The sequence below is a fragment of the Coturnix japonica genome, chromosome 2 (assembly GCF_054131305.1).
Source record: "Coturnix japonica strain WE chromosome 2, WE-NBRP24, whole genome shotgun sequence".
Classification (NCBI taxonomy): domain Eukaryota; kingdom Metazoa; phylum Chordata; class Aves; order Galliformes; family Phasianidae; genus Coturnix; species Coturnix japonica.
Genome location: NC_140664.1, coordinates 28333121 through 28353062, shown reverse-complemented (window position 1 = coordinate 28353062; position 19942 = coordinate 28333121). Strand labels below are relative to the sequence as shown.

At 37.9% G+C, this 19942-nt stretch overlaps 1 protein-coding gene across 4 annotated transcripts in view; it reads right to left on the bottom strand.

Annotated features, from left to right (window-relative positions):
* STAU2 (staufen double-stranded RNA binding protein 2) overlaps window positions 1-19942 on the bottom strand; it is a 196987-nt gene that overhangs the window by 114954 nt on the left and 62091 nt on the right. For all 4 annotated transcript variants that reach the window (XM_085539441.1, XM_015855779.3, XM_015855780.3 and 1 more), the window contains exons 11-12: window positions 17919-17979; window positions 6748-7055 (exon numbers count right to left, since the gene is read on the bottom strand). In XM_085539441.1, coding sequence (XP_085395567.1) covers window positions 6748-7055; window positions 17919-17979 — 369 coding nt within the window. The remainder of the gene's footprint in view (window positions 1-6747; window positions 7056-17918; window positions 17980-19942) is intronic.

Here is a 19942-nt window from a genome sequence, read left to right as displayed (position 1 = left end):
TTTCTCCAGAGAACAAAGACTGTAAGTTCACACAGATAAGAGCATTCTCCAATTTCCCGATCTCTGCCTAGTAGTAAAGAACTGTAAAAATGCCAGTGAAATTTAGAAAGCTGCAGTGGCTTTGGGTGGGATGAGGGGGAATTTTCTTCACAGCAGCCTGTATGGTGCTGTACTTCAGAACTGCGACCAATACTGTGCTGATAACACAGCAATGTTTAGCTATTGCTGAGCAATGCTGCACAGAGCCAAGGAGGCTTCATCTTCTCACACCGCCATGCACTGATGGGCTGGGGGGCACAAGGAGGGGACAGAACCAGGACAGTTGGCACCAGTGGCCAAAGGAACATTCCATACCATGTAGTACCATGCTCAGCATTAGTCACGAGGGGAAAGAAGGAGGAGGAAGAGACAGAAACAAAAATAACGAGGACTTTGTCACCTATTTCTACAGTAGATGTTTGTATTTCCTGCTGGTAAGAGACAAAGATTGCTGCTGAGGTTCTGGTAGTGACCATTGAGGATGGTGCAGTAAAAACACGGAGGAAGATGCTGCCCCTCTGCAGAAACCAGAAATTGATATTCTCAGTGTTGACTTCCACACATCATTCTATAGAAACTGATCTATTTGATCAATGAGCAAGTACAGCGCCAATCAATTAGACAAAGAACTAACATACAGGGAGAGGATCCAAAAGCCCAATTCCAGTGCCTGTTTTGTTGCAACAGGAATTGATAGTAAATTGCAAAAATCACCCTTGAGCTACTCCAAAGGGTTTCACATATATGGATGAAGCAGTAATTGCTTTAACAGCCTTATTTAATTTTTTTAAATCCCAATTTGTCTTGCTTTAGGAAATAGGACCATCTTCAAAGAAATACTTATTTAAAAACAGTTTGTTGTCAAAGCTTCCAAATCTGCATTAAATTAATGATGCCAGAAAGACCGATGCTACTTCCTTACTATTTCTTATATTTTTCAGCTTGAACTAGTGATGAGATCTTTAAACTCAATGGCTTCAGACATTTTGCTGTTTTGCTGACAGTGGCCGCAAATCTCTCTGCAGCTACCAGGCTCAGGGACAGAACAGCATCATCTGGGTTTACATTCTAGATTTTAGCACTTGCTACACTATTCATGAATGGTTTTAGGGAACACTTGACAAAACATATCATTTTCATTCATCTGCAGGGAACTTTGAAACTGTACTTTCTCTGACAACTAACAAACTCTGTAATTACAATTATACTCATTTTATAGGCTCCACACATAGAAACTTTCCTATCCAAATACAATAGATTGGACATTTTTCCCCTCTGAGCAAAATCATATTGGCCTTTCATGATGCACTGGAGATAGGTCTTTGTTTTCATTAACTTTACCACAATTTAGTTGCCTTAAACACTTGATCACTTCAACACAATCACCTGAAAATGATTAAACTTATGATTAAAATTATAGGTATAATTTGTGCAGAGTAGGATCAGTAGATAACTACTGAAGAAGAGATGAGTGGCACAGCATGGGGGCACTTTACACAACACAGTGAGCCAGGAGAAAGGCTGAAAGAAGCAAGAAGCTGTTTCCTGTCTTGAGGGAAAGAACGTCATTGAGGTCACGATTAAGTGATCAGACTCAGTAGCTCAGGTTGACAGTCAAAAACTGGTGAACTTGAAGGCCTTTTCCAACCCAGATAATTCTATGACTCTATACTTCTATTCAGATGAAAGTAATAACAAAAATGAAGATCATCATGTTGAAAAAAACAAGACAGGACATTTCAACTCTGCTGGGAATTATTTGCAATATTGAGCATTTCTCACTCTGCTTTCACCCAACCATCAGAACAATAAATATATCACTCTTCTTTCTGTAGCTATCTAAATCTGGAATCAATGGGGAATGCTTAGGTGTTTTTTTTGTTGTTTTTTTTTTTTCTGCCTGCTTTTATCCCTAGCCTTGCAACCCATACCAAAGAATTCTTGCAATAATCAGAGTTAATTCAGAGAATTTGTTCTGCTTGCTGTGGGAAGTTGGAAGCTGGACTGAAAAAGGGTAAGGTATTGTTTTTACTGAGGTAAAAAACAGCTTCAGAGGCAAGAAAACAGGAGGGAAATAGCTACTGTCAATTCTCCCAGGGAGCTCTAGCAAATACAGTATGCATATTTCATTGAGCCACACAGCTAACAAAAACTAACGAAAGGAGAGCTGATTCCATCCAGCAAAGAGAAATGAATTTTAATTTAACTAAATAAGCAACATCTCTTAATTGCAACCAGCTTTGGAAGAGATCTTTTCAATGGAAATTGTTATTTCGTCTATCATCAATGAGTTGCTGTACTTGGGAACAAAATGTTAATGAAGGAAGTTGAAGGCCACTGCATCAAGTTTCAAGAATATATACACAAAAGTTGTGATAACAATTTGTATCTCAATTATTTACTTCAGGCTTAATGCCGGATTCCTTGCTCATTCTTTTTGTATTAAGAATTTCCACTGAACTCAAATCCAATTGTCATGGTGGTCTCTAAGTTATCTCCCTGAGAAATGGTTTCAGGACTAAACTCTTTATTATTAAAAAGACCAGGAACTCTTCAACTGTCATTATAACTGTTAACAAGATCCAAATACCTTCACAAACTCAGTAGGGGTGGATGTGGAGGTCACTGTCCTTTACTCTGGAAGACAAATGACCCTTCTGTAGTATTTAGCAAGTTAAACCCACAAAGAGAAAACACAAATTGGTCACAGCAAGGCCTCAGCTAAAATTGATGGCTACTTCAAATACTACACTAAGTCTGGAAAAGACAAGACTTCCCCTTTTTGCTGTTCCTGTATGAGTAACTGCACCACAGCAGTAGGTGTGAGCAGACATGGAGGAAAGCAGTATTATGGATCACATCAGAGTGAAATCCAAAGCATCTGAGACTGTCCTGAGAGACCTGGGCACATCTGAATCAGACAACACAGTGCAGGGCAGGGATTGCATAGGTATGCTAACTTTAAGCAGTGGGTTCACAAGGAGTATCACAGTCCATGGTGACAGAAGCCAAAATTTGTGAAACATGTAGAGCAGCAAGTCTTACAAGTAAACTGGAAGTTGGGTACTTAATCTACATAGGTGTTTATGAAAATCCCAAGAAGCATCTACCTTTCTAGACATTTTCACACCTCTCAATGACTTGCTGTGGGCATCCATTGTGCCTGTGTCAGCTTTGAAAATGGTACTTAAGTACATTATAAAATCTGACCTGTGGTCCTGCTGTGAGGAATATGCAAATACACAAAGATCAGTTCAAAACTACTGCTTCAACTTGAAATGTACAGGCCACAAGGAAACCTGACTTGAGCGTCCAGCAGGACTCCCTCCCAAGTGTGTTCCTGCATCACTGGAAATGGGAAACATCCAGAAATGCCCAACAGTACAACATTCAAATCACTCTATTGATCAAACGGAATGCTTAACCACTAAACAGATGTGGGAAGAAAAAGAAAAAGAAAAAAAAAAGCAAAAGAGAAAGAGATCAATTGTGTAACCACTGTATTCAGAAAGAAAGAAGTAGAAACATACTGCACTCTGTGTGAGGTCTTATTACATGGCCACCACAGACAACAAGTTAACATACCTAAATCCTGCCAAAGCTGCAAGTCAAGTGTGCTACAGCCATGCAGGGGACAGTGGGCTCTCCCTCACGTCTTCCTCCATTTTAGAATCACAGAACATCCTGAATGGGAAGGGACCCACAAGGATCATTGAGTCATTGATCATTAACTCTTGGCACGACATTTCTGCTATCTGTTTTCCATGGAAGCTGCCAGGGGCATTTCCTACTGTACACGAGCTACCTGCAACACATGTTTTGCCTTCATAACAACTGCAGGCTCACATTATTTATCTGTAAAGAGTTTCTCTGATCTTTGAACAAAAACAAATCCCCTGAAGAACTTACTGCACTTGCATGGTCACCAAAAATAACTTTAACTAATCTAGCTGCAAAACAATGACTAAAATACCACAGTCACTTAAAAACAGCAATTCTATCAAAGATGATTTTTTCCTTAAAGAACACCTGGGGCAAAGTCGGCAAAACAATTAACTGATAGTGTACATTAATATGAAGGGAGCACTAAAAATGCTCCATTCAGACTTTGTAAAGGCTTGCTTGTAAAGTATTTCTGTTTAATTATCACTGGTAATTTGAAGCCCAAGCCTTGAAAGAATCTGAGCTAAACACCTGTTTGGTTGTTGGTATTTTTTTTCAGTGACACTGAACTGCTGCTTATCAATTACAAATATCTTTAGAATTATAATGTAATATATATACATATTTTAGCACTTTTCCATACACTGGTCAAATAACTTAATATTGAAGGTTTACAACAGAACATGACTAAGATCATATACATGACTGAGTTTAGCAGAGTTTAAATTAAATCATCACATTTTAAATACGAGTTCCTTGTAACTTATGAAGTTCAGATAAACATTCAAAAGAGGAAATAACATGTATTTACATTTACAAATGAAACATCATCTGAGTATTTATTGATTTTTTTTTTTTAAAATCCAAAAATACATTGTAACAGAACAGAATGTGTATGTTCTTCAATAAAAGACAAAACTATGGTTATCATTGGGACCAGAATACAAATACATGCTAACAATTTAAAAATCATTTTGGGTCACTCAGGAAACATGAAACAAGCTATCTGTTTGTAAATGCAGTAGTTTTCTACTTGGTAAATATGCCTGAGAAAGTTAACCTGTAAAGAAATAGGCTTTTAGACTCTTGAACACAAAGAGCTTTCTAGGCTGAAATGGTGAAGAGACCTGTGATATGCACCTGCCAGGCCGCTAAGCCATTTCCCACAGAGATTCTGTTCACTGCTCCACCTCAGTTCAGGGATCTAGCAGTGTCAGAGTTTCACATCAATACCAGACTTATCCAAGCGAGGTGTTAAAAAGCATTCTAACATGATGTAAAATCAGCAGTTACATACATGGAAGATATATGTCAATAATAGACATTCTCTACCAAACTTCTTGATTTGAATCAGGGCAAGTAAAATGTAGTAGTCTAGGTTGTGGAGTAATTGGATTATATTTTTGGCTCAAGGTAAGACCCTTTAAAAACAATCTCTACATTAGCAACTAGAATCAAAGCATGAAAAAAAAAACCAAAAAACCCCCACAAAAAACAGGACAAGCAACTAATCGTTTTACAGTCACCACATACTGCAGGCAAGCAGGAATCAAAACAATAACATAAATTGTGCATCGGTTCTATGAAAATAAAGTGTTACTAGTCGACACAAGCAATCTGACAAGATGTGAAAGCAGGCAGTGAAAACATCAGGGATTAAATTTCTTTTCATCAGAATTCATCTGTTTCTACTGCACGGCAGGTAACAAGTGGAACTCAGATAAACCGAATTCCTCTTAGCGGCTTAAACGCATAATGTGAGGCTTAGATTTTATTGTTTCTTCTACTCAGAGAAATTCAAATGATTGAATAAAAAATTACACGTTGAAAATGAAAGCCAAAAGAAATTTGAATGAATGTACATTTTAGACAGAAACACTGTTAGGTCAAATCTACAGTGGGTTATAGCTGATGTCTGCAAATGTAATTTAACTATACTGCTTATGCCAACAGAACATCTGACACTATTTCAATAATTCTAGTAGCCTCTTTTATATCACTTCCAACAACTGTATACTTTGTAAATTACATGGGCTTTGATGAAAAATATCATTATCAGGCATGCAAAAAATTCTAACAGAGACCTTCCATTTCCATAATTTGGTTACATGATCAAATGACATATGCTAGAACACATAAAACCAACTTTTTCAAATGAAATAAATTCACAGCTCTGAAAAGGAACAAACAAACAAAGAAAAGCAAAGAAAAAAGCCTCTAAGACAGGAAAAAGTATGTTTCTACATAATTGGTCCTATCCTTCAATGATGTAACACTGTAACATTATGTACCACACAAATATGCATGTAATTTTGCATGTAATGGTGTTCAGGAAGAGGATTTCATTCTCCATCTTCCGCACTGCAGAAATGACTCAATGTACTGAGGAGGCTTTCGCTGTCCTGCAAAATACACGGGGTTTGCCATTGCTGGATACAGCGTGCTTGAGGACCAGCACGCTGACTCAGCACGGTACATCTTACATTCTCTAGTATTGACTGTGATGTGAAAAACAATCTATTCTGCTCTGATACTAAACCTGCTCCTAGATCGCACCTTCTGATAGAAACTCTGTTCTACAGGTGACAGTTAACAGGTGCAGTGTGGGAAGCAGAGGAACAGTTTTAACAACCCAAACCAGAGGACAAATGCAAAGTTAAGGGAATTCATTAGTGTCATCTGGATCTGAGCTCATGAGAAACCAGCATCAGAGCTGTTAGTAAAGCTTTGAATGCCAAGTGGTGAGACACCCAAAGAAGTGCAAGCAGAAGCATGATTTAAGACTGTAATTCTTTATAGAGAATAAACAATGGAGAGAAAGACGGGCTGTAGTAAAGTGAACGGAAGGAAGGAACAAAAAAGAGGAGGGACATATATATTGTATATTGATGCAGGGTTGTATCTCCTGGACCCAGAAACTGCCTTGGACATGAGCTAATTTTACAAGATAAGTTACATGCAAGCCCAATTCAAGAGGGCAAGAGTAAAACCATGATGGCAATGCTATGATTCTGGTTGAAGAGCTTCATTTTCCCCCTCCCATACCTGAAAGCCTTGAATCCTTGCCAAATACTCCAGCTGTTTTGAAGGCTGCACTGCAGAACACGGGGAAGCAGGAGATATTCCTTTTAGACCTATGGCTTCGGCAGTTGGGGATGTTCCATTCATGAGAAGTTCCCTGGCAATTGTAGCTGTGCTATTTGTTGTAGGAGATATGCTGAAGAAAGAGCTAGAAGTCTGGCTCATTTCTTTGGGTGACAAATAGCTTACAGTGGTACCAGGGGCTGATTTGTTGCGGCTTGCTTCCATCTCTTGATAAACATCAGGAGAGAGATGGAGTATTCCCTTTGGTGCTGAAAGTAAAAGCAGAGATCATTCTTATTACCCTAGAGTGGTCATGGAATGTAGACAATTTTCATTAACATGCTTTTCAACAGAATACAAAGTGAGCACTTAAAAGCAGTAACTTTTTTTTTCCACAGTAATTGTAAATGAAATTACCAAACTGTTTGGAAGCAAAGCAGACCTGAAGTGCTCCTCTTCTTCCTCCCCCACCACCCTTTTTAAGTAGTTAAAAACTTCTGGACTCTAAAACTGTGACAAGCACAGAATATACAATGTGAATAAATAAGGTCCTGAGTTCTGCAAACCATGAGGAACAGCTGCTGCTTCAGAATAGTAGCAATATCATCATTTCGGTACAACCCTCTGCCTCCTACCTGATAGAGTAATTTAGGCTGTTGTTTGACAAATACTCTAAACTGGCCTGCATCAGCACTATCACCATCAGAAGTCATTCTTCCCTCTCCCACCTACAGCTGTTGTTTGTTCTCTCCAGCTGCTCTATTGCCTGTGCCAGCACAAGCACCTGTAGGACCATGCAGTGACGCTCATGAGAAAGAGCAGTTGGAGACAAAAGCAGGGCAGAATGGCTCCTTGTAGTAGCTGCAGTGCCTCAGAAGCTGGCTTTAAGCATCTGCTGAATTACAACAGCAGCCTGGGCTTAAGTAATCCTAAATGGCCTTGCAGCCACATCGTTCCTGTGCTCATGACTCCTATGCAACTGCCTGCCCTTCAATCTTCTTTAATTTTTGTAACATTCAGCCGCATGTACAGCATCTTATAGTTTGCAAATAGTTACTTGTCTTGGACAACACTCATGCTTAGCACAGAAATTATGCATGTGTCATGATTAATATCAACAGGAATTAAAGCAAACATTACAGAATTACACTTATGTGAATTGCAGAAACATTCAAATATTTCTAGTGACATCTAAACTAGGAGCAATGGGTCCACATTTCAAATATTTAATATGTTTAGAGAACATCTTGATCCTAAACACCCTCAAAACAAGAACATGTACTTAAGCATTTTTACTAATATCTTTGTGTATAAAAATGCGCAGAATTAGGGATAAAGTTTGGTAATTTTATACACAGCAAAATATTTGTTGGAAGCACAAGTACCTGCTTTGCTGATATAAGAGGAAAACTCCTTTCTTATCATCATTAAAATGAAAAATGAGCTTGAAATGTTTAATTTCATAATAATAACACACTGATTTTCTAGTGTACACCTGAAAAAAACAGCTGTGAACTTGAGCCTATAGCATTTCATTTTAAGAATGATAAACTTATTTTTTAACTAACTTAGTTATCTCAAGAGAAACCAAAGCATCCAATGCTTAATTCACTTGCAATACATATTAAAGTCATCTCAGACTGCAAAATAAATTTGAAGAAGAGAAATAATTTCCAGTTTCCTGCAAAGGACTCTCCTGCTCCAAATCCAAGCGGTATTCTTAAGTGAAACATCTACAACAAAAAGACTTTAAAAATATTACAGTGATTAATATCCTCCATTTCAACCACGCGGTGAAAATTGAACTTCCTCACTGCTGACTCAGCAAATTGCTCACAGGTGAATCTTTTTAATCGATTTACTCACACATTTGGCTTTTAAATTAACAGTTGTTTTAAAGAGTTAGAACATCAGCTCATAACCTTCACAAAGCTCTGGCAAAGTTCTGCAAAGGACCTATTTATGGGGTTATGTGAGCCTAGTTTGGAGTGTGCTGCTGTTCTCTTTAAGAACATGGAAAACAGAGGATAGAGCTCTGCTTCACGAATATCTCAGTTTTAGAAAGAAATGCTGCTGTCAGCACTGTGTCAGTACTGAGGCAGAGCTGGACACACCTGTACCAAGTGCCTGCTGCCTGCCCTGCCTGTGTGGGGCTGAAGAGTCCTAAGAACAAGGGTGACCTTGTGCTGAAATCCAGAGCTAAGAACAAATTCTCAGCAGTATTACTAGGAAAGATGGAGGATGGGGTCCCCAAAGTGTCTTTCTCTCCATCCGAGACAAGGTAGAATATAAACTTGTAGAGAACAGCAGCTGTGTAAACACCCATTATTATTCTATAGTGCATAATCATAATGTAATAGAGTGGTAATATACCCTTTGTCTAAGACTACAGCCTCCAAGGCTTATCACTGATCACACTTTCAAATAGTTTCGCACCAGAGACAATATGAATGAAGTTAAAATAGATAGTTTAGATGCTGGTAGTTGAAGTCAGGTTTCAAAAACAAACATTAACAACGACACTGAGTTACAGGTGTTCGGCACCTCCTAAGACCTGGCTCACTGTAAACCCGACTTTCAATACATACGTGAGAAATGAAAATCAACATTGAACAGAGTCTATAACAACATACTTCTTCAAAAACAAGACCTTCGTTCTCCAGAAAATAAAGATCACGCAACAATTAGAAAAAGAAAAAAAGTTTCAAGACGTTTAAAACCCAATCCAGAACAGCAGATGTGTGTCCCATTGATGTAATATTACTTAAAACAAACATTTTACATGCTTTCTCAGCCATTTCACTGTTTTTACATGATCCACCCAAATGTCTAACTGCTGTCTGGAACAATGGTTTGGAATACTTCCAGATTACTAAGCTCTCTAAATGTTAAAATAACTAATATGCAGCATATGATGAATAAAAAGATATTGAGCAAAGTATAGCAAATGCATCTAAAGCACTGCCTTTAATGGTGATGTTAAATTAATAATAGTACTTCTACTCTTATGCAACACCTTTCAGCTACAGACTTCAAAGTGCTTTATAAGCAATAATTAATTTAAATCATACATTGGCTCAAAGAGCAGATATTATATTACAGTCATTGATTATTTCTGGAAACAAAGTAATGTAATATTCCAGCCATTACATTAATATAGTTGCAAGCAATTAAGATTTTATACTCAGGGCCCATGTTTCATGGAGCCTCTTAGAAACTTGCTGTAAAATCCAATAAAACTTGCTCTCTTTGAAAACATCAAGTATGTGTTTTTTTGTCGGTTTTTCTGTTTCTGGTTTGTTTTTTGTTTTTTTTTGTAATTCATTATCTATTTGTAACATATTATTGAGGAATTGTTTTTTTTTTTAATATCACGTCTCTGTTGTCTGCTTACTTCAACTCTGTTGAATCCTTCAAGGATATTTAACAATTTAGTTACTGTGGTAACTACGCTATCACAAAACGAGTATGATATCAACAGAGAAATAAAAGTCAGATCAAAACTCTCCAAGACTTCTCATAATTAGTCTTCAAATAAGCACTTTAATAAAAAAAAAGTGGGACAAAGAAATCTTTTGCTCTACCACTTTCTTGTGTTGCAGGAGAACAGCTCTAGGTGAATGCTTCCATATATCTGCTAGTTTTTCACTCCCTTCTCCCCCCCGCCCTCCCCCCACAAAAAAGGTTTTTATGTCTCTGTTGAACAGCCATCCCATGCTGACTTTGTCGTAATTCAAAGGTAACATCACAACTATTAAGAGTCACTGGAACTGTAATACTACCACTTAGCCCAACAACATTGCACCTTCTGCTGGACATAGCTAAGAGGTACATTCAGGAAACATGTTAAAATAATTTCCATTTATATTATTTAAACCTGTGGGCAAATGTGTTACAAAAATATCCAAGCAAGCTATGCAATGTAATCACTAATATTTGAAAAACATGTCTTACTCATCCTTGGCAGTAATTGTTAGCAGTCTCTTACAAACTTCTACAGTCTCTGAAAACTCCATACCAAAGACCTCTCTCACCTAAGAATAAATCTCATCATCCATTGTCTACTTTTGCTATCACAACTGCAAAACAATTTAGACTCCAAGGCAAATGTGTGATGCAAAGTGGCTTATCCTTCATGAGCCTGTCCCTTGAAGTGCATCTCCATGCTTTGTTTCCACTTCTTTTTATAGCAGCAGCAGTGGCAGTCTTCAAAAGATCTGCTGAAGTGGTGCTATTTCTAACCCTAATCCTTTGTCTAAAAGGTCCCCCTGCCAGAAAGGACAAGGAGACTTTTCTACAAATGGGCCACCACGATAGAACCCTAGAACAGCTTTGGACATAGATGAGAATGTAATTAGACTGTAAAGCAGAATTTACTGGATATAGAGACAGAGACAAGTTACCACATAGCAGTGGGCCTTCTGAGTTCACAATGATGACAGTGTTGCCTGCAACTACTGGTAGCATCTACACCAGTAACACTGCTGTCCCATTTTCAGTTTCCTATTTCTGTCAGGAAGATCAGATAATATGAAAAGCTAAGATTTTGATTTTATCATTCAGCTCCAAAAGATGATCTACAACACCAGGTTTGCATTGTCAATCCACATAAGTAATAGAGCTGATTTTCTCTTTTTTCCTGATCAACAGGGTAGAGATACTCTGCTGTATAGTATCTGCTCAATGACTTTTCCAGTTTCAAGGCCACTCATTGACTGTTTTAAGGCAACTCAGTATATCTGGTCTAAACCAAAACCACAAACTACAATTTTCTACCTGGGCTCCGGCAGTCCAACAGAAAAGTTACAGTTGGTGCGTCAGAACCCCTGTTGACGGTGTATGGCTTCCCCTGACATTCCTGTAGAGAACATGCTGTTCTTTGCACTACAACCAATGGTATGGGATACAAGCATGTAGTAGTACTTAGATGTCTTGTCTAGTGATACAAAATGGACGATAATTCAGTATTTGACTTGCTCATAAATTGTTTAACACTGTTATCTCTGAAATAACCCATCAGTGGATTTAAAACAAAAAAAGATTGTTCACAGAGTTTATCAGTATTTCTTGGAACCAAATAAAAAAACTCAATAACTATTCAACAACTTCACTTTATGCTACCCATGTTCAGAATGAATAAAGCCTTCCACTGGACTGCTGAAAATATGTTGCAAAATTTTGCACTAAGGTATCAAGTAAGAGAAATTAAGAGCCAAATCCAACTCTGATTTCATTATTATGTAAGTTAAAATGGACAAAATCTTAAGACGTGGAGAATTTTCACTTGCAACAATTCCTCCACAGAACTGGCAAGTCCTCAACTTGTCTTATATTCCATTACAAGTTCGCTGGGAGTGAAAAAAGAGAATTTCTGTAAATAAGTATTTCAATAACAAGACCAAAAAAATATAAATATTATCATAAAAAGTAATTATGTTTTCATACTTCATTCATTGTAAAAAAAGCCTATTTAAATACTGGAATATTTTCCAATTTTATTACCTCGGCAGGAACTCAGAAAATATCAGTCAAACAAGTGAATAGGCAAATAGTACATCCATTACGTTTTCCGTAATAGTCTACACACAGTCTTGGCTGGGAAAGCCAAGATTCAATCATTATCTACTCACCACAACTATCTGTGGTATTTCTAAGTCACCAGCTACCGCTATATTCAGACATGAAAAAATGTTTTGTCATTACACAACGTCCTTCCATCAACGATCTCGTCTACATGATCTTAAACAAACTGATGTTATATAAAGTCACTTGTTAAAATTCTAGCTTAACCTTAAAATAACCATGACATTTAAGTAAAAGCTATTTAGTTCTTCATGAGGTTAGGTCTTGGTAGACAGACAGATAGACAGATCGATTGATTTTACTGAAACTCTTTCAGTATCACCAAATTGAAATTGCAGTATCCCAGAAGACTTTATATATTTTACTATATATATTTTATGTAATAATTAATGTTAAATTCTAGTGAGAAAAATCCATAGAAACATTTCACAGCTTTACTTTGGATGATTATGGGAGCATACATTTTTGTTTTAAAAAAAAGACAATCTTTGTAATGGAGAATTTCTACAAATATAATATGAAATATTCTAATAGACACAAACAAAACACCTACATCATTATTTCTACATTATAATCTCTGCACAGCAAGGATGCAACAATATAATGGTGTCCCATGCAATCTACAATCTAGATGAACCAGGTTCTGAAAAGAACCAATATAAATGTAGAAAGATACTATACTTATTAGTAAATGAAGCTAGTAAGCTGACAGATCACAGAGCTTGTAAAAGCAGCGAGAAAGTGATCTTTGAGGGTGTGAAGTAATTAGGAGAGTGCCTAAGTACAACCAGACAGTGACCTGTGCAAGCAGGACTATTCATTAACAGATTAAGAAGGGAATGAGAATTGTGATGATGAAAACAAAGGCATGACCTGTGTGTAGAAGAGATGAAAGAATGAGCAAGTCTAAAAGACAAGGATAGAGAGGTTGCTGAAGCTAAGAAGGTCAAGGGGGACATCAACAAACACAGCGTAGGTATGAGTGAAGATGAAATCAGAGGAGGAGAAAGCGGTGGGGGAGTGGAAGTCATAGGGCTAAGATGTTTGATGTAAGTAAAGAGGATGGAGGGGAGAATGGAAAATTAAGTCTTGGTTCTGACAGCAAGAACGCCTCAGTTCAAGATCTTCAAGGAAACTATTACTCTAGACTAATGGCAATGTAGATGGCAGGTTCCAGGTGAGAAAAAGGGTGGGGATGATTAAAGGAGAAATGTGAAATAATTTAGAGAAATGCAGTTAATTGTGGGATAGTGCTCAGTTTGCTTGGCTGAACAAAAAGGATAAAGTGCGGATCATTTTCAGAATTAGATTCTTAAATCTGAATTTGAGAGTTAACATCAAAAAAAAAAAGAGCTTTGTGCTGATATTTCCCACTCAGATTTTTTTCAAAGGAAAGGAACAAACATAATTCATATAGGAAATTTAGAAGACTTGGAAAAGCAAAAGCTGAATTTAACTATGCAGACAGCAGGCTATCTACTGTCATGGTGGCAGTTCTCTCATACCCATTTATACATTAAAGGTTTTGTGGTTAACCAGTCTCCTAGAAAGTGAAGACTTGGGTTCTTTCTCAGTCTGAGCCCATTCAAACCATTGCTCTCACAGCCCAAGTGTATGTTTCTTATTTACACCCAATCCATGCTATTCAAGAACCAAGGAACGAGTTGCTAGTAACAATTTTGTTTAATCTGTACATAAAATACACAGAAGATATTCTGTGTAAACCACTACAATACATAACTGCGCCCTCACTTACAAATGTTTTGATCAACAGATAACCAACAGTACAATGTCATGATTCCTTTACATCATGCTTTCCCTGTGGATATATTGCATTTTGCCGATACCTGATTCCTCATTCTCTGTCAGCAGATCATAGTGATTATTAGATACACATCTCCACACAGAGGTTTCCATTACCCAGATTACTCTGTACCTCGTGAGTACTCTCCTTCTCATGTAGAAGGAAACCAAACCTACATTGTAAGCCTCTCAACTTTCCAGATGCGTGTTTAAAATACTAGGTATGCCAGAAATACACATCTATACTCAGCAATGATGGTATCACATCTGAAGATGCAAAACTTGCATTATTTTTATTACCTAACAAAACATCTCAAAAGGAGGGACATGTGGGGAATGGAGGAGGACCAACAGTTTCACATACCTTAGTTGTGCTCAAATCTCATATCACATACAGGCACACTAATCTGAATCCTTCCAGAAACAACAGTACTTAGTACTGAGTAAAAATGCATACAATGCACTGGAAATCACCTCTGAAATACCCCAGAAGGAATTAAATACTTCAGCAAAAATAATAATAATAATAATAATAACACAGATAAATTTCATTTTTAAATGTCTGAAGTATAAAATAAAAACTTTTCTCCCAAATTGTGCACTTTTGTTACTGTTCATAGAAATACAGAGGTATTAAATTAACTACTGTAAGGCTTCATCAAAATCCCCAGCTGTAAAATAAGCCTACAGAGGACTATTTTAAAAAGTTTTTATAAAACCACCAAGTGCTAGAACTATGTAGCTCACATAAATTTTATTTCCTCCAAAGTGAAGATACTCCCATATAAAAGTTGATAACTTATTTATTGTACATTTATTTTCCCAACTCCATCCCTCTGCTCCCCTCTCCTTCACACCCCCCCCCCCCCCCAAAAAAAAAACCAAAAAAAAAACACCCTGAGATTTCTAAATACAAATTTGAATGTAACCATATAATAAGGGTTTGTGGACAAATGCTGAAGTTTCTCATTACAGATTTAAGAAACTTCTGAATATCTAATTGCTTTTTCCTTTCATAGCTTGTTTTCTACTGAGAACAATTGCAAGAGATCAAGTATCTTTTTTCCTTAGGAGATCATCTGCTCCTGCTGCTCATTTACCGTCTGAAATCACTGTCATCTGTTGGTGACAATCTAACCATCTTCACAGTGATTAACTGTGATGTCACAAACAAATGATTATGATTTCAGGTGGTGAACAAACAGCAGGAGCAGATGTACTTTGAAGAACAAAGATTGTAAAGTCACACAGGAATCCCTAGTAATAAAACGTTAGGCAGTAAAAACAAAACGCCTTTTTTGCAGAGAGGTGGGCTTGTTCTGAAAGTAACTGTTTTATCATTAGTTTTTTACTATTTATTCTGTGGGTACTAAGATTTCTGGAAATAGATAAAGAAAATCTAGTCTATGAAAACCGAGTGTAGGGAAACAGAAAAACTATGGAAGTATTCATTTTCCCTTTTAGAAACATTAAAAAAACCCTTCAAATACTTTTTCCTTTGAGTTTTATACAGTTTTGTTCTTCATTTTTCAATGTTTTATGCCTCATCTACAGCTTCTCCTAGAACACATAATGTATGAAATGTTTGATTATGCCTATCCAGAAAAACAAAATCAAAAGCTGAATGTTCCCAAGACACTACAGTTTGCATTAGGGTTGTTTATTTATTTCACATTTTGTTTTTGTGAGTACTTGCTTATGTCAAATCCTAAGAAATAAATGAGCATCCTGTTGACAGTAAACATCTTCTGCATGGGCTGCAAATATTTGTGTTATGCTCAGAGAATACTGGCTTCAACACCACTTCCAGGAGCATGACGGAAAAATCTCATGTCTCTGTTATTCCACGTGTGGAAGATGTCTAAGACCTTCCAAATCAAGGAACAAATAGGTTCTTGTTTGAAGTCATCTTCTGGGTTGTGAAATGAAGATGAAAGGTAAAGAAGTAAATCAATGAGAAGAAGCTTTGCCAATGAGTAGGAGGAACAGAAATGAAGTCTGCTGCAATGGTAGCTACAAAAGCACACGAGACAGGGGAACAGGAGAAATTTCAAGGACATGTAAGAGGAAATACTAAAAACACATCAAGCATGTAGGAGGATACAGACTGAAGGGTATTTCTCAGCCAAAACAAACTACATAATAAAAGCACAATGGAATCTGTTCTTCAACTCCACTAAAATACATAACTTTTTTGTTTCTGTTGTACTACAACGTACAGATTCACTTTACTATTTCAGTTTTATTTCACATAGTTTTATGTTCAAATTTAGTGCATTACGTACACAGAGTACCCACCTCCCAAAGGTAACTGATGAATAATATGCTGGGCTAACCGGAAACAGTAATTTTACTAGAATAAAAGTACTAGAAATCCAAATAAGAGATGCCAAATGGTCTAACTCCTAACTCTAACTCCTGCCAGGGGCAGGGACATGTCCCACTAGACCAGGGACCAGACCAAAGCCCCATCCAGCCTGGCCTTGAAAAATTCCAGGGATTCAAAAGCTCCTCTCACAGACCCGTCCTGCTGCCTCACCACACTCACAGTGAAGAATTTCTTCCTTGTATCTGACTTAAATCTGCCTGCTTCCAGTTCAAAACCATTACCCTTTATCCTTCATTTCTCCCCATCCTTCCTGTAGTCCCCTTTAGGTACCGGAAGGCTGCTATATGGTCCCCTTGGAGCCTTCACTTCTCCCAGCTGAGCAACTCCAACTCTCTCATCCTGTCTTAATAGAAGAGATACATTCAGCCCTCCAATCTCCCTTGTAGCCACCTCTGGAACTTCTCCAGCATGTCTATGACTTCCTTAAGTTGAGGGACCCAAAGCTGAGCATAGTACAGCAGGCGAGCCCCCATAAGAGCAGAACAGAAGTGATAAATCATCTCGTTTGCCTGCATAATCTATCAGAAAGACCTATATGCTTATCCTATTTGTTAACAACTATAGTGTCTGTAGTGAAATTAAAGCTGGTCTTCACCAGCAAGTTCTCCCATGTCTTTGGATCCACAGACAGGTCTCAAGGAGGAAGACAGAAACAACTAGGAGTGGAAGCTGATGTGAACTCTAGAGAAATTTTCAGTCCATAAAAGTTCACTGGACCAAATGAGATTTATCTCAGGGTTCCAAACAAACAAAGTTTTGTTCTTTTGTGACCACTACCTATATGTAATAGTAATAGTAATAGTAATAGTAATAGTAATAGTAATAGTAATAGTAATAGTAATAGTCTCATGCAGGTTGGAAGGGACCTTAGAGATCATCGAGTCCAACCCCCGGGATTCGAGCCTCTGTGCTGCAGAGCGGCACTTCTACCATTTGCGCCACAGGGGGATTCGAACACCCGGGCCCCGGTGTTGCAACGCGGCATTCCTACCCCTGCGCCACCAGGCAAGACACAAGGTACAAGATACATACAACCTTGCTGGAACGTGATACTGACCCTGTAGTTTAGACGACTTCTCTAATCCCCTAAAAACCACTAAGACTCAATGGTTTAATAAAATTATGGCTGATTTTATTAAATGAGAAAATTAAAAAAAAAAATGTTGAAAACAAGGGTAAATGAAAATCTTCTTATTCCTGCATTTATTCACATCTACATTCACACATATAGAATACTTTAGAGTTAATTAATCTAATTGCAAATTTAGAGAAAGCATTTCAATTAGCTTGAATAATCTGAATCCTACAGAGACTAAAAGAACTAAGAATAAATATGAATGTAGAAAGCTATACTTACTGCTACTTGTTGGCTCAGGAAACCCAACATTCTGTCCATTCCAACTCTTGTTTTCTCCAAGCTGAAACAGGTAGAAATAGACAAATAAGAAAAGGTTAAACTACTCTTTAAGCAGAACACCCATATTTACAAATTTGATTGAGAAATTCTAAGGAGGGTGACTTGGGATTGCCACATCTGCTCACATATCTTTGCTGACATATCTTAATTTTGGTCTAAAGTAGGTTATTTGAGGAATGTACCCTTCATGAATAAACATTAATAACTACTGCCTAACACTGAAATATAAATATTTCTCCAAGGATTAGCTTCTACTCAATGTTACCAAATCAGACTTAAAATTAAATGTTATAAGCAGCTCTCAACTGAAAATATACACAGACTACTGAGAAATTACATTCTAAAACAAGAAGATCCTAATATCTGCCTATGAAAGAATGCATAAATAATGCAAAGTACTTTGAGTGCAATTTAAAAATATTTACTTGCTAGGAATCCACTCAGTTACATAAGTAAAACCAAAATAGATTCCTGTGATTTTTTTTTTATTATTATTATTTTTCTAATATATAGAGAGTTTTTGAGGAATGTAATTGTCTTCACATGGATTTTATTATAGAATCATAGAATTGGTAATGCATAATGCTGGGTACACTATATGATACAGGAAGAGGAACTAATCAACAAAAGATGTTCAGAATAAAACAATTCCTAAAATCTACAAAGTAAATGGGGTGTCAGTATTCTAGATTTATGTGTAAACATAGAGAAATGTGCTCATCAGATCCAGGAATGCAATACAAATGATCCTTTTCAAATTTAACTGAGATGCAACACACAGAGAGAAAACCCTGCAACAATGTAGCCTCTGTACCATGACCAAGTTGTGCTCATTTGCTTCAGTAGATGAGGTAGATGAGAAAGCAGAGGAGATGTTTAGGAGAAACAGCAGCCAGTCCTTATGACAGGACCCATCTGCTTTGCCAGTCTGGACAGAGCACAGGGTTACTCATCTACTGTCCTGTCCTTGTCCTTTCACATCTTCTGCTTCTGCAGAACCATGCCATGGTTCTGATACATTTCAGAAGTTGAGTTCACAGAATCATAGAATGGCCTGGGTTGGAAAGGACAACAATGATCATCTAGTTTCAATCCCCCTGCTATGTACAGGGTCACAGACCACCAGACCAGGCTGCCCAGAGCCACATCGAGCCTGGCCTTGAATGCCTCCAGGGATGGGGCATCCACCAACCTCCTTGGGCAACCTGTTCCAGTGCGTCACCCCCTTCTTTGTGAGAAACTTCCTCCTAATATCTAACCTAAACCTCCCCTGTCTTAGTTTAAAACCATTCCCCCTTGTCCTATCACTATCCACCCTTGTAAACAGCCATTCCCCCTCCTGTTTATACGCTCCCTTCAAGTATTGGAAGGCCACAATGAGGTCTCCATGGAGCCTTCTCTTCTCCAAGCTAAACAAATCCAGTTCCCTCAACCTTTCCTCATAGGAGAGCTGCTCCAGCCTGCTGATCATCTTAGCAGCCCTCCTCTGGACATGCTCTAAGAGCTCCACATCCTTCCTATACTGGGGGCCCCAGGCCTGGACACAGTACTCCAGATGGGCCTTCACAAGAGCTGAGTAGAGGGGGACAATCACCTCCCTCTCCCTCCTGGCCACCCCTTTTTTAATGCAGCCCAGAACACGGTTGGCCTTCCAGGCTGAAAGCACACACTGCTGGCTCGTGTCCAGCTTTTCATCTACCAGGACCCCCAAGTCTTTCTCCGCAGGGCTGCTCTCGAGGAGATAAGGAGGTTAAGGAGGATAAGGAGGTTTTGACTACTTAATGTCATACCACAGATAACTAGAGGATACATTTTTCTTGGAGAAAAGAGAGGCAAGAGTACACTATTTCAATGGCCGTTTCCCTGCTTTTCCTCATCAGGTACAAACCAATATGCTCAAAGCACAGGGAATACAGAGTAAACAAGGTAGACACTTTGTGGAAAGGGAGGACAGGTCTCATACC